Consider the following 13,265-nt stretch of genomic DNA (forward strand, 5'->3'; position numbering starts at 1 on the left):
TGTGTGTATGTGTGTGTGTGTCTAAATAAATAACACACATGTGTGTGTAAATAGGTATATGTATGTAGATTTTCATACATGCACATGTAGGTAAAGAGCGATACAGATATGGATATCCAAAGAATCCACAACTTGTCAAAGCTCAAGTGACTTTTCAGGTACTATTTCCAGCTTTTCGAGGTTAAGAAAATTCGTGGTCATGAATTTCAGGGGAGGAAAGTCAGTCTCCCGGGGCCATAAAGTGGGTGAGGGGCAAAGTTGGAGCTGTGCCTCCGTGGAGCTTCTAGTGAATGTGAAAGCCAGACAGGAATCATATGACCATACAAATAGTTACAATATTTTAATCAGGCGTGTGAAGAAGGAGTGAATCCGTGCAGGGGGAGGCTGACGTGGCCAAGCCGGTTGGGTGGATCAGGAGAGGGGAGTTGGGAGAGAGCATCTGAGATGCAGAAATCAGTGGGTGAGTGCAGGTCAGCCCGTGAGAGGCCGTCCCAGGGTGCCTAGGAAGGAGAAGACCGTGACGTGGTTAGCAGGATGGTATAGGTGGGAAAAACAGGGAACGTGCAGAGATGTGGAAATAGTTAGGGTTTGATGTTATGCTGGTTTGGTGAGTTGAAGAGTTGGGTGTTGAGATTCAAGAACTTTTTTTAGGTATGTTAGTTAGACAATTTGATGGACGCTGATACCATTCACTGAGCTAGAACACCTTGGGAGGTTTGGGAAAAAGGACTGTGTGCTCCGTATTGGACATGAAAAGCTTGGGAAGCCTTGAGACTTCCACGAAGAGATGCCAAGTTAAATACTTGGCATTTAACACCAGCTCAGGTATCTGCTAGCTAAATAAATGGACATATGCATTATAGTTTTTTTTAAAAAGTTAATATTCCTTAAATTTATCACAACAACTGCATTATAGCAAGTAGTAATATTCCTGCATCCTAGAGAGCGGAGGGTGCCAAGACCCAGTGTCTTATCCAGGGCCCCATCGTTAGCAAATGACAGAGTCGGTGATGGAATCCCTGATTCCAAATCCAGGGCCTGTAAGAGCTTCTGGAACTTTATTAATTCTTCTTTACCCCCGAGGCCTCAGTTCCCTCATCTGATAATTGAGAGGACATGTTTGTGGTTTTCATATTTGAATTCATTTAAATGTTTCACAGAGAAAGCCTTTGATCGGACAAAATCATACCTCGGAGCCGCTGTGCACCCCAGGTGAAAGCTGAGCCATACTGAGCTGTGTTGGAAAACCGCTGGTTTTCATGAACTCAGCCCCCAGCCAGCGATGCACGAGTGAGCCCGCGTTCCTACAGCTCACATGGAGCCGGGGCCACCCTAGAAACCTGCAGCCATCAATCCATTTAAAAAGTCCCAGGGATTCAGAGAAGAGAGGCTCAGGAAAGAAACATGATGGCCATTATTTGGCCTCAAATAAAAGAAGCATTTGATAGCATGTTTTTGCAGAGATTCTGCCGATTGCTAAAAAGCAGAGGAGAGCGTTGGCTGTGTGCAACGCAGGAAAGGTCCTTAGTATCTAATCTTATTCCCAAGGAAGAGAAACCACCTTCAGGGGGTTGGCTGGGGGGTCGGACAGGAGACACAGCTGAGAAGTCGCAGAGTAGTTGAATAGGCCACAGAAATGATTTCCATGGCACACTTTCTCTCCACAAGAGCACACACTCGCTCCAGATATCCTGTACTTATCCATTTGGAATGGTTTTATGCATTAAGACAAGCTCACCCATCTCCACAGGTATATGTGGCTTGTGCGTGTGGATTTTCCTCCTTTTCATTTCAGGCAATGGCCTTAAGGCCCCAGCCAACCAGGCACTTTGGAGAGATTAATGACCAGCCCAAAGGGAAAAGCCAATGATTCCTTCATGGCCAGAGTGCTGGTGGTCAGATAGAACCAGTCTAGTTTACATACCCCAAAGGGGGTCTGTCTACACCTCCTTTACTGGGAGGGAAGCATTCTACTTTGAGTCAAGAAAATCAAATCATTTTAACTTTTAAATTATATACCCCTATCTGACCCATATTCAGGCTCATTGAAATGGCTGTTATATCCTTCGAGGTCAACATAGCCTTCCACAGGAGGGCGGCATATCTTACACAGGGGCAGCCAAAGAGCACAGAGTCCATTGGGCTAGGCCCCTGCCTCCAGCCAGCTCCTTGAATTAATCAGTCAGCCCAGCCGTCTTTTAGTCCTACACTGCCACACACCCCCGAACACTTTCTGTACATCAGTAAGTGTTGAGACAGAGACAGTCTGATGTCACTCTCTCCAGATTTGCATGGGGTGCCGGGATACCTGTCTGACAGATGGGGAAGTTGAGGTATTGAAAGCATGATGGTTGTACAGCTGCCAAGGGGACGAGATGCGGTCTGGTCTCCGACATGTCCGACTGTCAGTAATGACATGCCGGAAGTTTGGTGGGAGTCTGAGATTCCTGTTCTGAGCACCTTTTATTTACTTGTTTTTCTCCCAATCCACTGGTCCTCCTTACGTGTCGAGAGTAAGTGAATAGTGCTGGGGAAGGGCATTCAATTCAGAGCCTGGCCAGAGTTCTAACTCTACCATTTACTGGCTGTGTGACCTTGGGAAGTTAACTGACTTCTCTGTGTCCTAGTTTCTGTAAAAGGAGGCACTAAAAGTACTTATATGGTTTAGGTGTAAAATCATTTATATAGGTTAGGTGTTTCAGACTGAGCATGGTGCTTATTGAAAGCTATGTAGGCATTTTTTAAAATAAAATGAATGCCTAATGGATCTGAAATTTCCTTGTAGGTTTTACAACATGAAGTGAAAGTACTAAGCTGCAAAGATAGATAGATAGATAGATCGATCGACCGATCCCTAAGCATTTGGCGTTTTTTTCCCTGTAATATGACCAACCCCTTAATTTTTTTCCCCAATAGTGGGGGGTTGGGATGGCAGGGGTGAATGTTATATTAAAAAAACAACAGCTCAGATTTGAGTCCTGCTTCTTGTCACTCGCAGGCTGTTCTACCTTCGGAAAATCGTTCCCCCACTCTGGGCCTCAGTTTCCCTCTGTGCAGAACCAGAAAGCTAGCCTAGGGAGTCTCTGAGGCCATGTCAAGTTGTAGCAAACATTGAAACTCAGAAACACAGACCCCACACACCCTGAGGCAGAAAACTTACCCTGGAGACAAAAGATTTGCCCCATCTGTTCAGCTGGGGTGTCCCCAAAATGGGACGTGACGTGAAAGGGTACATAAGCAACCTCCAGCGGGACTGGATCACAAGTGGGGAGCTTGACCCATCTCCGTTCTCCCTCGCCCTGCGGATGACACCAAAGAGAACTTTTGAGTTGGTGCTAATGTAGTTTAGCACCTGTCTACCACTCATGACCTTCCTGTGTGTCTCAGCAAGAGCAAATGCAGGGGTTCAAGCATTTAACCGGCAAGAGTATCGGCCCAGGATCTGTTAAAATGGTTTTCATCAAATTTGTGTTTCCCACTTTGTTCTTTTTAACTTTAGCTTATTTTTTTATTATGTTCAATTAGTCCGGCTTTATCGCTCCCATTCTATTGAAAGTACGTGATGGAGGTTTTCCAATGCAAAAAAAAAAGAAAAAGAAAAAGAAAAAGAAAGAAAGAAAGAAAAGAAAAAGGTGGTTTAATTGATTTGGAAAAAAAATATTAAGTAACTCGAAAGACAAATGAGATGTGACTATCATTATCAAGCTGGCGTTCTGATGACCATAGTCTTTTTTCCATGGGGACCCACTCCCTTGTGAGCAAAGGAAAAGGACTTTCCATGAAGGTGGAGAGGCCCTTGCATGGCGTGGTCAGAACAGAGAGGGCTGGAGCAGCAGCAGCATTCCTGGGCCCCAGAGGAGGGAGTTTTATTTGCAAGCCTGCTGTGTTCATAGGTGGGACTAAGCGTTGGAGACAACTTCAGAGGGTGGCTGCCCAGCACTCAGCACTTCTCTTTTGGGCTTTTTCTCTTGCTAGATGAGTTTAAATCCTTTATGAAGCGTCTCCCCAGCAACCACTTCCTAACCATCGGGAGCATCCATCAGCACTGGGGCAACGACTGGGACCTGCAGAACCGGTACAAGCTCCTGCAGAGCGCCACCGAGGCCCAGAGGCAGAAGATCCAGCGCACAGCCCGCAAGCTCTTCGGCCTCAGCGTCCGCTGCCGTCATAATCCCAACCACCAGCTGCCTCGGGAGAGGTAAGTGTGGCGTCTGCCTGCTCCATCTGTAGTCTCAGACGCGGGGCTAGTTTCCTTCTGTTCCCCATCCCCTGCCGGGAATGCCAGCAGGAGATGCCCTTACAGCTGGCCGGCCAGGCATTGTGTGGCCCAGTCCAGCTGTTTCCTGGATCTTCTCTGACTTCTCTGCTTGGGCTCTTCTCTGCTTCTCTGTTCGGACTGTCGTTGGATTTCTCACTGTTTCCCAAATGTGCCCCAAACTTCCAGCCTCTGCCTCCGGTCTGATCCCTTGGACTGTGGAAGGGAACCGACAAGAACCCTGACTGCTAGGTGACATTCTTCTGGGTGCTCACAGTGTATTATCTATTTAACTTTAAAATTACTTGACAAAGCAGATTTGAGCATCCCTATCTTCCATGGTGAAGAAACTGGTTAACTAATGGGTCAGCTACCTTTGGAGGGCCTTCGATGGGGGCCTGGAGTCAGTAGAGCAATCAAAGCACAGCCCGGGATCCATTTAAGGAGGCATTCCCTGGCTGGGTCATGGGAGTGCAAGGTTCTCACCTGAGAGTAAGAGGCTCCTTAAATGCCTGGATGCCTCCCTTGCCTCCCTCTGGGCTGACAGGACCAAAGCTCCCTGGTCCTTCTTCCCAGATCTCCGGGTATACTTACTGTCTCTGGAACCCAGCAGGAAGGAGGGTCAAACCCAGGCCTTTCAGACTCCATTTTCACAGGGCACGTATGAGCTATCTCTGGGCCTTTCCTCTCGCAGCCCCACAAAGGGGTCACCAGCCCGCAGAAGGCAGACAAGGGGGCCCTGCACTCCGCCTCAGCCAGCACAGCTGTGCCTTTCTTCATTCCACACATGGGGGTTTGGGGTTCAACTTTATTCAGAGAGAAGAGGTCCGCTCCGTAAAAGAGTAAGGCTAAGGGGCGCCTGGGTGGCTCGGTCAGTTAAGCGGCTGACTACCGGTTTCAGCTCAGGTCCTGACTCCTGGCTCCTGAGATAAAGGCCTGGGTTGGGCTTTGGCCTCAGCAGGAGTCTCTCCCTCTGCCCCTTCCCCTGCTCGCTCTCTTTCTCTCAGATAAATACACATTTTTAAAAAATAAACAAAAGAGTAAGGCTAAGTCACATTTCCTTAACAAGTTCACTGTCAACCACATGTTTATACATATGGTTTGTTAATGCCCCTTGGGCGGATCGAAGGACAAGCTCAGAGAGGTCAAGTGGCTGGTCCAGAGCTGCAGTGCACATCAGCAGTCCCCAGCTGAAGATGACTCTATCTCCAGGGTCCGAAGACGTTTTTGTCTTCAGGAATTTTGTGTTCAGGAATAGAAGGAATGCGGGCATGCTCCCGCACAAGGGCAGTCTCTGCAACAAAGACTTATCTTCTCCCAGAAGTCGGGGTGCTGAGGTATGGCAGCCCTGCCATAAGAGGAAGAGACCAGATCCCCCGGTTCCCTGATTCTACATTCTGTGCTCCTCATTATCCTGCTCTACAGGCACTCAGAGGCTAAAGACCACTACACTCATCCCAGCCACCTCTGTGCTCCTGCTCGTTTTCCTCTTATTTGTTCAGACCCCGATCAAATGCCACCTCCTCCATGGAGTCTTTCCAGATTGCACCAGCCAATACAGAAGGGTCCTTATTTTAAGTCCACGTTACCTTTTTTTTTTTTTTTTTTGTAAAGATTTATTTATTTATTTATTTATTTGACAGACAGAGATCATAAGTAGGCAGAGAGGCAGGTGGGGGGTGTGCTGGAAGCAGGCTTCCCGCTGAGCAGAGACCCGGATACGGGGCTTGATCCCAGGACTCTGAGATCATGACCCGAGCTAAAGGCAGAGGCTTTAACCCGCTGAGCCACCCAGGCGCCCCAAGTCCACGGTACTTTAAAAACCCCTGCCTGTCTTCCCTATTTCTCCACTATGAAATCTCCTTATATGAGCTTGTCTATGCTCATCTGTTTTTCCCATTCCTTCCAACTCTGAACCCATCACTTAGCACTAGTTTGGGATCATTTACTTTATAAACCAAAGAGAATTTGCTGTGCCCGTTGCTCACGCGTTGCAGTGCCTCAAGAGCGGGAACTAGGAAAGGGGTCCCGTCACAAAAGGGCTTCCTTGCCACCTGCAGCTGGTACCCAAATCACCATGGTGAGTGAGGGCCTAAAGGAGATTTCAGGTAGGCTTCTGTCACGTGACCTGCCTCGGGCATGGGGGGAGGGGGTCGGAGCCAAGCACAGTAAACCATGCTGTGAAGGATGTCGTTCAGAGGAGGGGTTCTGGTATCAATCACGAAAAGCTCCAGGTATACATAAAATTAGCTTGACAGGGCTGTCGTAGAAAAGTGCCACAGACTGAGTGGTTTAGACACCAGAAATTTATTTTCTCATAGTTCTGGAGGCTGGAAGTCTGCGACTGATGTGTCAGCAGAGCTGGTTTCTTCTCAGTGCTCTCTCTGTGGTTGTTCATGGCCACCTTCTCCCTGTGTCCTCACGTGCCATTCCCTCTGTGCATCTCTGGGTCCCAGTCTCTTCTTAGAGGGACACCAGTCCTACTGGGTTGAGGCTCCCCGCCATGACCTAATTTTAACTTAGTTACATCTTCAAAGTCCCCTTTCTCTCCGCCAAGAGTGAAGCGGAGGAAAGGGAGGAACCCCCCACAGAATCAGGGGGCTAGATCGAGATCCTGCCTCCCCATCAGCGAGCTGTGTGACCTTCAGCCAATGACTTCCCTGTTCCGAGTGCAGATGTCCCCATCTCTTCACGCGCGAGCTGTCAGGCCAGAAATGTCCCTCCGCCACCAGCACCTTCAAACACAGCTCACAGTGTTGCCGTCTCTCCTCCCGAGATGAGAAAACTTGCCCTAATCACAGCATCCCTCCCCTACTCACCTGGAGAGGATGTCTAGAATTCCACCTGGGCAAGTCAGTCAATTATGTTCATTTAACAACTATTGAATGCCGGGTACTGGGGGGTGCCAGGGACGGGAACTCGGCACCGCGTGGATTCCTCTGAAGCCTTCCCAGGAGAGCTGAACCTCCTTGCTGGCTGTGAGCGGCTTCCTGACATCCGAATCGGAGCCTTTAATGAGTGTTTCTCACACCAGCAGGCAGGGCACCTCCCCGCCACGGAGCGGTGTCACACAAAGGTGCTAACACAGGGGACTTTGGGCCACCTGAGCTGAGCGAGCTGGAGTTTGCAAATGAGGCCACTGCTCTGCTGTAATTAGTTTGTGAGCCCAGCTCCAGGGGAGAGGAGTCCACCAAGCAGAGGCCATCGCTCCCATGGGTCCGGGATGCTTGCGTGCATCGTGGGGTGTGGCGCTGTTGAAGCGGGGGTAGGAAAGGGACAGGGCATAGGGCTTTAACCCCACACGGACTGGGGTCCACATCATGGCTCCATCATTCACCATGAGGCTCTCTGGAAGAGAGCACCTCCCTGACAACAAGAGCTAATAACACTTGCCTTTGGGTTCAATATGAGGACGAAGATCGAACAATTTTTAAAAACCTATAAAATGCCTTGCTCCCTGAAGAGAGGGGTCGGGGGTAGAGAAAGAGAGTGCTATCACTTGATATATGTTTTCTGAAGGCCAGGCACTGTTCAAAGCACCTGAGATGAATTAGCTCACTTCCTCCTTGATGCAACCTTAGGAAGTAGGTATTTTTGCTACCTTACTAGGTCTATTTTACAGGTAAAGGAATGGAGGCACAGAGAGTTTAATAATATACACAAGGTCAATAAATGTTAATTATTTTATTGTTACTTCAAAAAGGTGTTTACCTGTAAAATTAAGTGGTAGGTCAAGTCTAGATAATTGGGGCTTAGTTTTAAGGCATCCTGGAACCTTCACACAGGGCTGGAGAGCAAAAGGGGCATTCTGGTGATCCATTACTGCCAACAGACTCACCCCAGGACTTAGTGGCTCAAAACAACACTTTGTTATCAACTCTCAGGATTCTGTAGGTTCACAGGGGCACAGCTGGGGGTCTCTGAAGTCGGCCGGGGCTGGGCTCCTCTGAGGGCTTGACTGGACTGGACATCCAAGATGACTCACGCCCACAGCTGGCACACTGCTGGGAGTTCAGCTGAGGCTGCGGGCAGACTGCCTACACGTGCCCTGTCCATGTGGCCCAGGCTTCTGGCAGCACGACAGCATCTTCAGACCAAAAGGAAGCTGTACGACTTCTTATGTCTTAGCTCTGGATGTCAGACGGAGTCCCTTCCGCCATATTCTATGGGCCAACGTCCAGCCTGGATTCAAGGGAGTGAATATTGGGAGGGTATGGGTCTTTTGGGGGCAGAAATCTTTTTTGGAGATAGAGTATAAATAGAGCTAGAGGTGACCATCTTATATGTAGGGCAAACAAGATTAATTATAAAACCATAACAGCCTCTTACTGAGCAGCTATTACAACAAGCAGGAGAGCTGGCTAAGTATAAAGACTGTAGAGTCAGACTGCCTGGGTTCAAAGCCCACACTGTTCAGCGGCTTACCTGCAACCCTGGGGAAGTTAGCACCGGCTTTGAGCCTCAGTTTTCTCATGTGTGAAAGGGGGCGAGTAAGAGAGCCAACTTCCTAAGGCTGTTTTGAAGATTAGATGCTTTCACCCACATAAAATGCTTAGAACACTGTCTGGCACATGGAAAATATACAATACGTAACAGCTATTTTCCTTAGTTATTTTGACGAGCTACTGATTATTTTGCATGTAACTTACTTAGCCTTGGTAATACTTAATAAGTCTAAGTGTTGGTAATGATGACATATTATATATCAAATATGTCATCTAGTCCTCATACTATCTCTACAAATTTGATGCCATTGGATTGGACTTATAGATGCGGGAACTGATGAGGCAGAGATATAATTAACTTGCACGAGGTCACAGGGCAGGTAAGTGGCAAGATTGGGATTGTCTTGCTGTCTCATTGGTTGTTCTGCTGGTCAAGGGCCATGTGCAGGTCCTGAGCAGTGTGAAGCGGCAAAGGGAGGCAGCTGTGTTTGGTTAGGGCAGCGTGGTTTGGGTGTATGATGATGCCAAATGCAGGGTTAGCTCGTTAAGGTCACGGGGATGGGGATGGATTGAGATTAGAATTTCATAGCCTGGAACGTAGTGTGCTGAGATTTAGGAAATGGCCCCAGCTGTGGAACACTGAATCATCAATTCTGGGGCCCAGGCCACTTTATCTGGCAGCAGTACATCATCCCTGTTTATGAGTAGGGAAGTTAAGGCACAGAGATGTTAACAGACTTGCTGAAAATCACACCGCCCGTAAGAGGCAGGATTCAAACCCTGGCAGTCGTTCCCATAACTTCTGGGCTCTCCGACCTGTTGCCGAAGGTGATGGTCCAGGACATTCGGATCCCCCGCCTACATACAAACTGCATGGTGTTGGAAATCACCCCACTGTCCTTGCAAAGAAGGGAAGGAGGACAGAGAGATGTCAAGAGAGAGGGAGAAGGGGGGACAGGGAGAGGGAGGTAGGAAGGAAAGGAGGGAAGAAGGGAGAAGGGCAAGAATAAAGCCGCAGAAAATCAGCTTGGCCAGTGCTGAATTCAGCAGACTTCTATGCGATTCCATAAATGTTGACTGACCACCTGGCCTCCCAGCCCAACACTAGACACTGGAAGGCACTTAAAGAAACAAGCAACAGGGCATTTGTCCTCAAAACATTATTTAGCGGCAGGGTGTGCTTTTGAAAAGGACACAGCTTTGAACCACGGGACCTGAGTTCAGGTCGCGGCGCTGCCCATATGGGCCTGTATGGGCCATAGTATGCCCTGTATGGGGCACATTAAATCCATAGTGGGTCTGTAGCAGGTGCTCCAGAAGACACCAGGTCTAAAACGTGTGCCTTGCAGGGGCAGGTGCCGGCTGAGCAGTGAATGGTGACACCTCACCTTTCACTAGGTCTGTTCTTTACCCATGTTCTTTATGGGAAGTCTGAATTAGAGCTCACTTGGGAAAATTTGAAACTTCAACAATTTGAAAACAACTGGACTCCGTTACCTTGAGGTCTTGCCCAAGTGGAGGAGAAATATCACTCAGAGAGATTGAGAGAACCACAGTTCAACTCCAAAATGTTGATTTAAGTTCAGTAATTATGTCCTAGTCAGTTTTAATGAGTAGCCTGTAGTTCAAACTAAGATCTTTTGCCCCAAATTACAATGGCCTTTTTTTTTTTTTTTGAGATTTTACTTCTTTATTTGACAGAACAAGAGAAAGCACAAGCAGGGGGAACAGGAGAGGGAGAGGGAAAAGCAGGCTCCTCACTGAGCAGGGAGTCCAAGGTGGGGCTCGGACCCAGGACACTGAGGTCATGAACTGAGCCAAAGGCAGAGGCTTAGCCTACTGAGCTACCCAGGTGCCCCTCCAATGGCCATTTAACTGTGTCTCCCAGAATCTATTGTACCCACTTTCCGGTCTATGTTCCACGAGAATGATTGAATGTCATTGAATGGTTGAATGTCAGAATGATTATGTAAGAAGCAAATTCCATCTTGTGGCACCCTTGCTTAAAGCCTTTGGTAACTAATCTCTGCTCTTAGGAGGAAGAGCAAAATCTTAAATTGACCTACAGGTCTGTCACAATCTGACCCCTGTCTACCTCCTGACTCTCTGTTGCGTGCCTCTTCTTAGCTGACACGGCTGTAACCCCACTAATCTTTCATTTCCCTCAATGCATATGCTTCTCCCACTCTGTAGGGCTTCACAGAGGCTCTTCCCTCTATCTGGAATGTTCTCTCCTTTTCTTCCACTGCAGTAGCTATGGTCCTTGCACTAAAAGGATGTCAGGACCTGTTTGACATGCTTTCCTAACATCCTGACTTCCCAAATGAAGCCCCAAACTTCAGTTTAAAATAATACCTTTGCTTATCTATTTATTAACACCTATCTGTCTTACGAGACTGTCAGCTCCAGACAAGTGTGTGAACCCACGTTCTTGACCCCTTTAACACCCTCATTTCCTGGCATGGGAATCAGCGCACAGTAGCTATTCAAAAAACATTGTTTGCTGAATGGACAAACAAATTATTTTCTACCCGGAATGGGGTCCCAAAGGTATGGCGACATAATATTTTACAATGGTGTCCCGTTTCCATATAAATAACTTAAGGATTTTTCCATATATACTGGGTAGGGTTGGATTGTCTTCCTCATTCATAAGTGAGGAAACTGAGGCCAGAAGGGGTGATGTGACTTGTCTCAGGTTACCCAGGGGATTCGTGAACGCACCAGGATTAAAACGGACGCTCTCAGACTGTGACAGTCCCAGCACTATGGTCAGATGGAAACTGCAGATGGAGATTGTCTTCAGCTGACCTGGATCCAAATCCTGAAAGTATTTCTTGCTTCATATGAGACTTTGTGAAATGTACCCTATTGAAGAAAAAGAGAAAAAAGAAACAAAGAAACAAAAGGGAGACAAAAATAGGCATGTCCCAGAGTCTATGAAATTCACTGAGATGAAGAAAAATCCCTAACGCGGAGTAGGTAGTTAATGTCAGTGTGATTTGGTGTTTCTTTGCAGCGTGCTGTCACCTGATTTCTGCAGAGGTTAGAGTGTTGTAAGGCAAAGCAGATCCATGGCTTTAACTTGAGGGTGGGCGGTATAATTATTGGCATTTTCCGATGACTCTTGGTCTTTGGTTTATTTTTACTTCTCAGATTCACATGGCCTTGACCCAGCAGTCCGGGCCTTCGCCAAGCACAATGTAATTATGCATTGTTGAGATGAAAATCTCTTGGGGGTGTCCACCTCAGGCTCCAATCCTGGGGCCGTAGCTTCTGAACCCATGTCAGCTTTTAACATATTTCCTGCTCCACATGGTGTTTAATTGGTGTCTATGGAAAGATTCTGGTGACCAAGATAATTGTTAGCCTTATTATGATGACCCTCAGTCTCCACACTGGTTTTGATTCTTCTCTCTGAACCCTATAGTTACTTGCCTGGGGATTTAATCTCCATAGACTCCTGCAGTGGGGCAGAGAGATAGGACTTCTTATATTTTATTGAACTGAAGTCAGGTTTAGTTTATTAGACTGACAGTGTCTGCTCTGCTACTTATGACATGTGTGACCTCCACAATCTCTAAACGTACCCGAGTCCTCTGTTTCCTCATCTGTACATTCAGGATAATAAGAATAGCTACCCCGTAGAGTTGACGTCCCAGTCAATTTATAGGATATATGTGAAAACCCTTGGTAACTTATAAAGAAATGTGCAGGTACAGTATTGTTATAATCAGGAGCACCGGGGTAGTCAACCCTAGATATTTGATGAGGACACTATTTCCGCCTTCAAGAAATAGATGTTTCCCCTGGAGGAGACAAAGCGTGAGCCCGACGACATGTGACAATACGGTAGAGAGGCAGTGGGATTTAAGATACCTAAGACTTCACACTCTGGAATCTGATAGGCCAAGAAGAAGGTACATTTGCTAACAGTGTAAACTTGGCACAGTATTAAAGTATCTGAGCTTCACTTTTCTAATTGGTATGGTAGAGATAAAAATAATACCTAATGTTGGAAAATCAGTAAAAGAACATGTATGCTGCTTTTAGCAGATAGTAAGGTGTCAAAGCCCACGGCTCCTTATCAGACAAAATTAGAGACCAATAATTTGTCAGTTAATTGCAAAAGTTAAGATTAAAAATAGGGAATCCTAAAATGTATATACATGCCGCACATATCTAAACACATTTTATTTTAACTTAAAATATATACATGCATATTCCTTGGCCAGCCTTTTGAAGCAGGGCCAGAATCTTTTTTGAGGATGCTGGTATATTCTGTTTGACATTTTACTGGCTTTCTTGCATAAACCACACCCGTCATTGTATATAATTTCCAACTTTTGTTTATTCAAAGTAGAGCAACAGTTCAAAGACTCTTAGGAAACAGTCTAACCATTTGCAGATTTTCACATCCCCCTCCTAATCATTTTCAGGTACTTCCCCTTTATTTCGATCGATGGCATTTTTCCCCCCTAGCAAATGTCTTTCTAGAATTTGTTCATGGAATTCAAATTAGTTTCCACAGAAAAGACAGCTCATATTTAATTGATTTATTTGAC

The 13,265-nt window shown here is 46.8% G+C and overlaps 1 protein-coding gene across 1 annotated transcript in view; it reads left to right on the plus strand.

Moving 5' to 3' along the window:
• Positions 1 to 13,265, plus strand: part of BRINP1 (BMP/retinoic acid inducible neural specific 1) — a 173,832-nt gene that overhangs the window by 142,008 nt on the left and 18,559 nt on the right. Inside the window, exon 7 of the mRNA XM_032308161.1 lies at positions 3,976 to 4,198. Within this exon, the coding sequence (XP_032164052.1) occupies positions 3,976 to 4,198 (223 nt within the window). The remainder of the gene's footprint in view (positions 1 to 3,975; positions 4,199 to 13,265) is intronic.

Source organism: Mustela erminea, chromosome 12 (genome assembly GCF_009829155.1).
Source record: "Mustela erminea isolate mMusErm1 chromosome 12, mMusErm1.Pri, whole genome shotgun sequence".
NCBI classification, from domain to species: domain Eukaryota; kingdom Metazoa; phylum Chordata; class Mammalia; order Carnivora; family Mustelidae; genus Mustela; species Mustela erminea.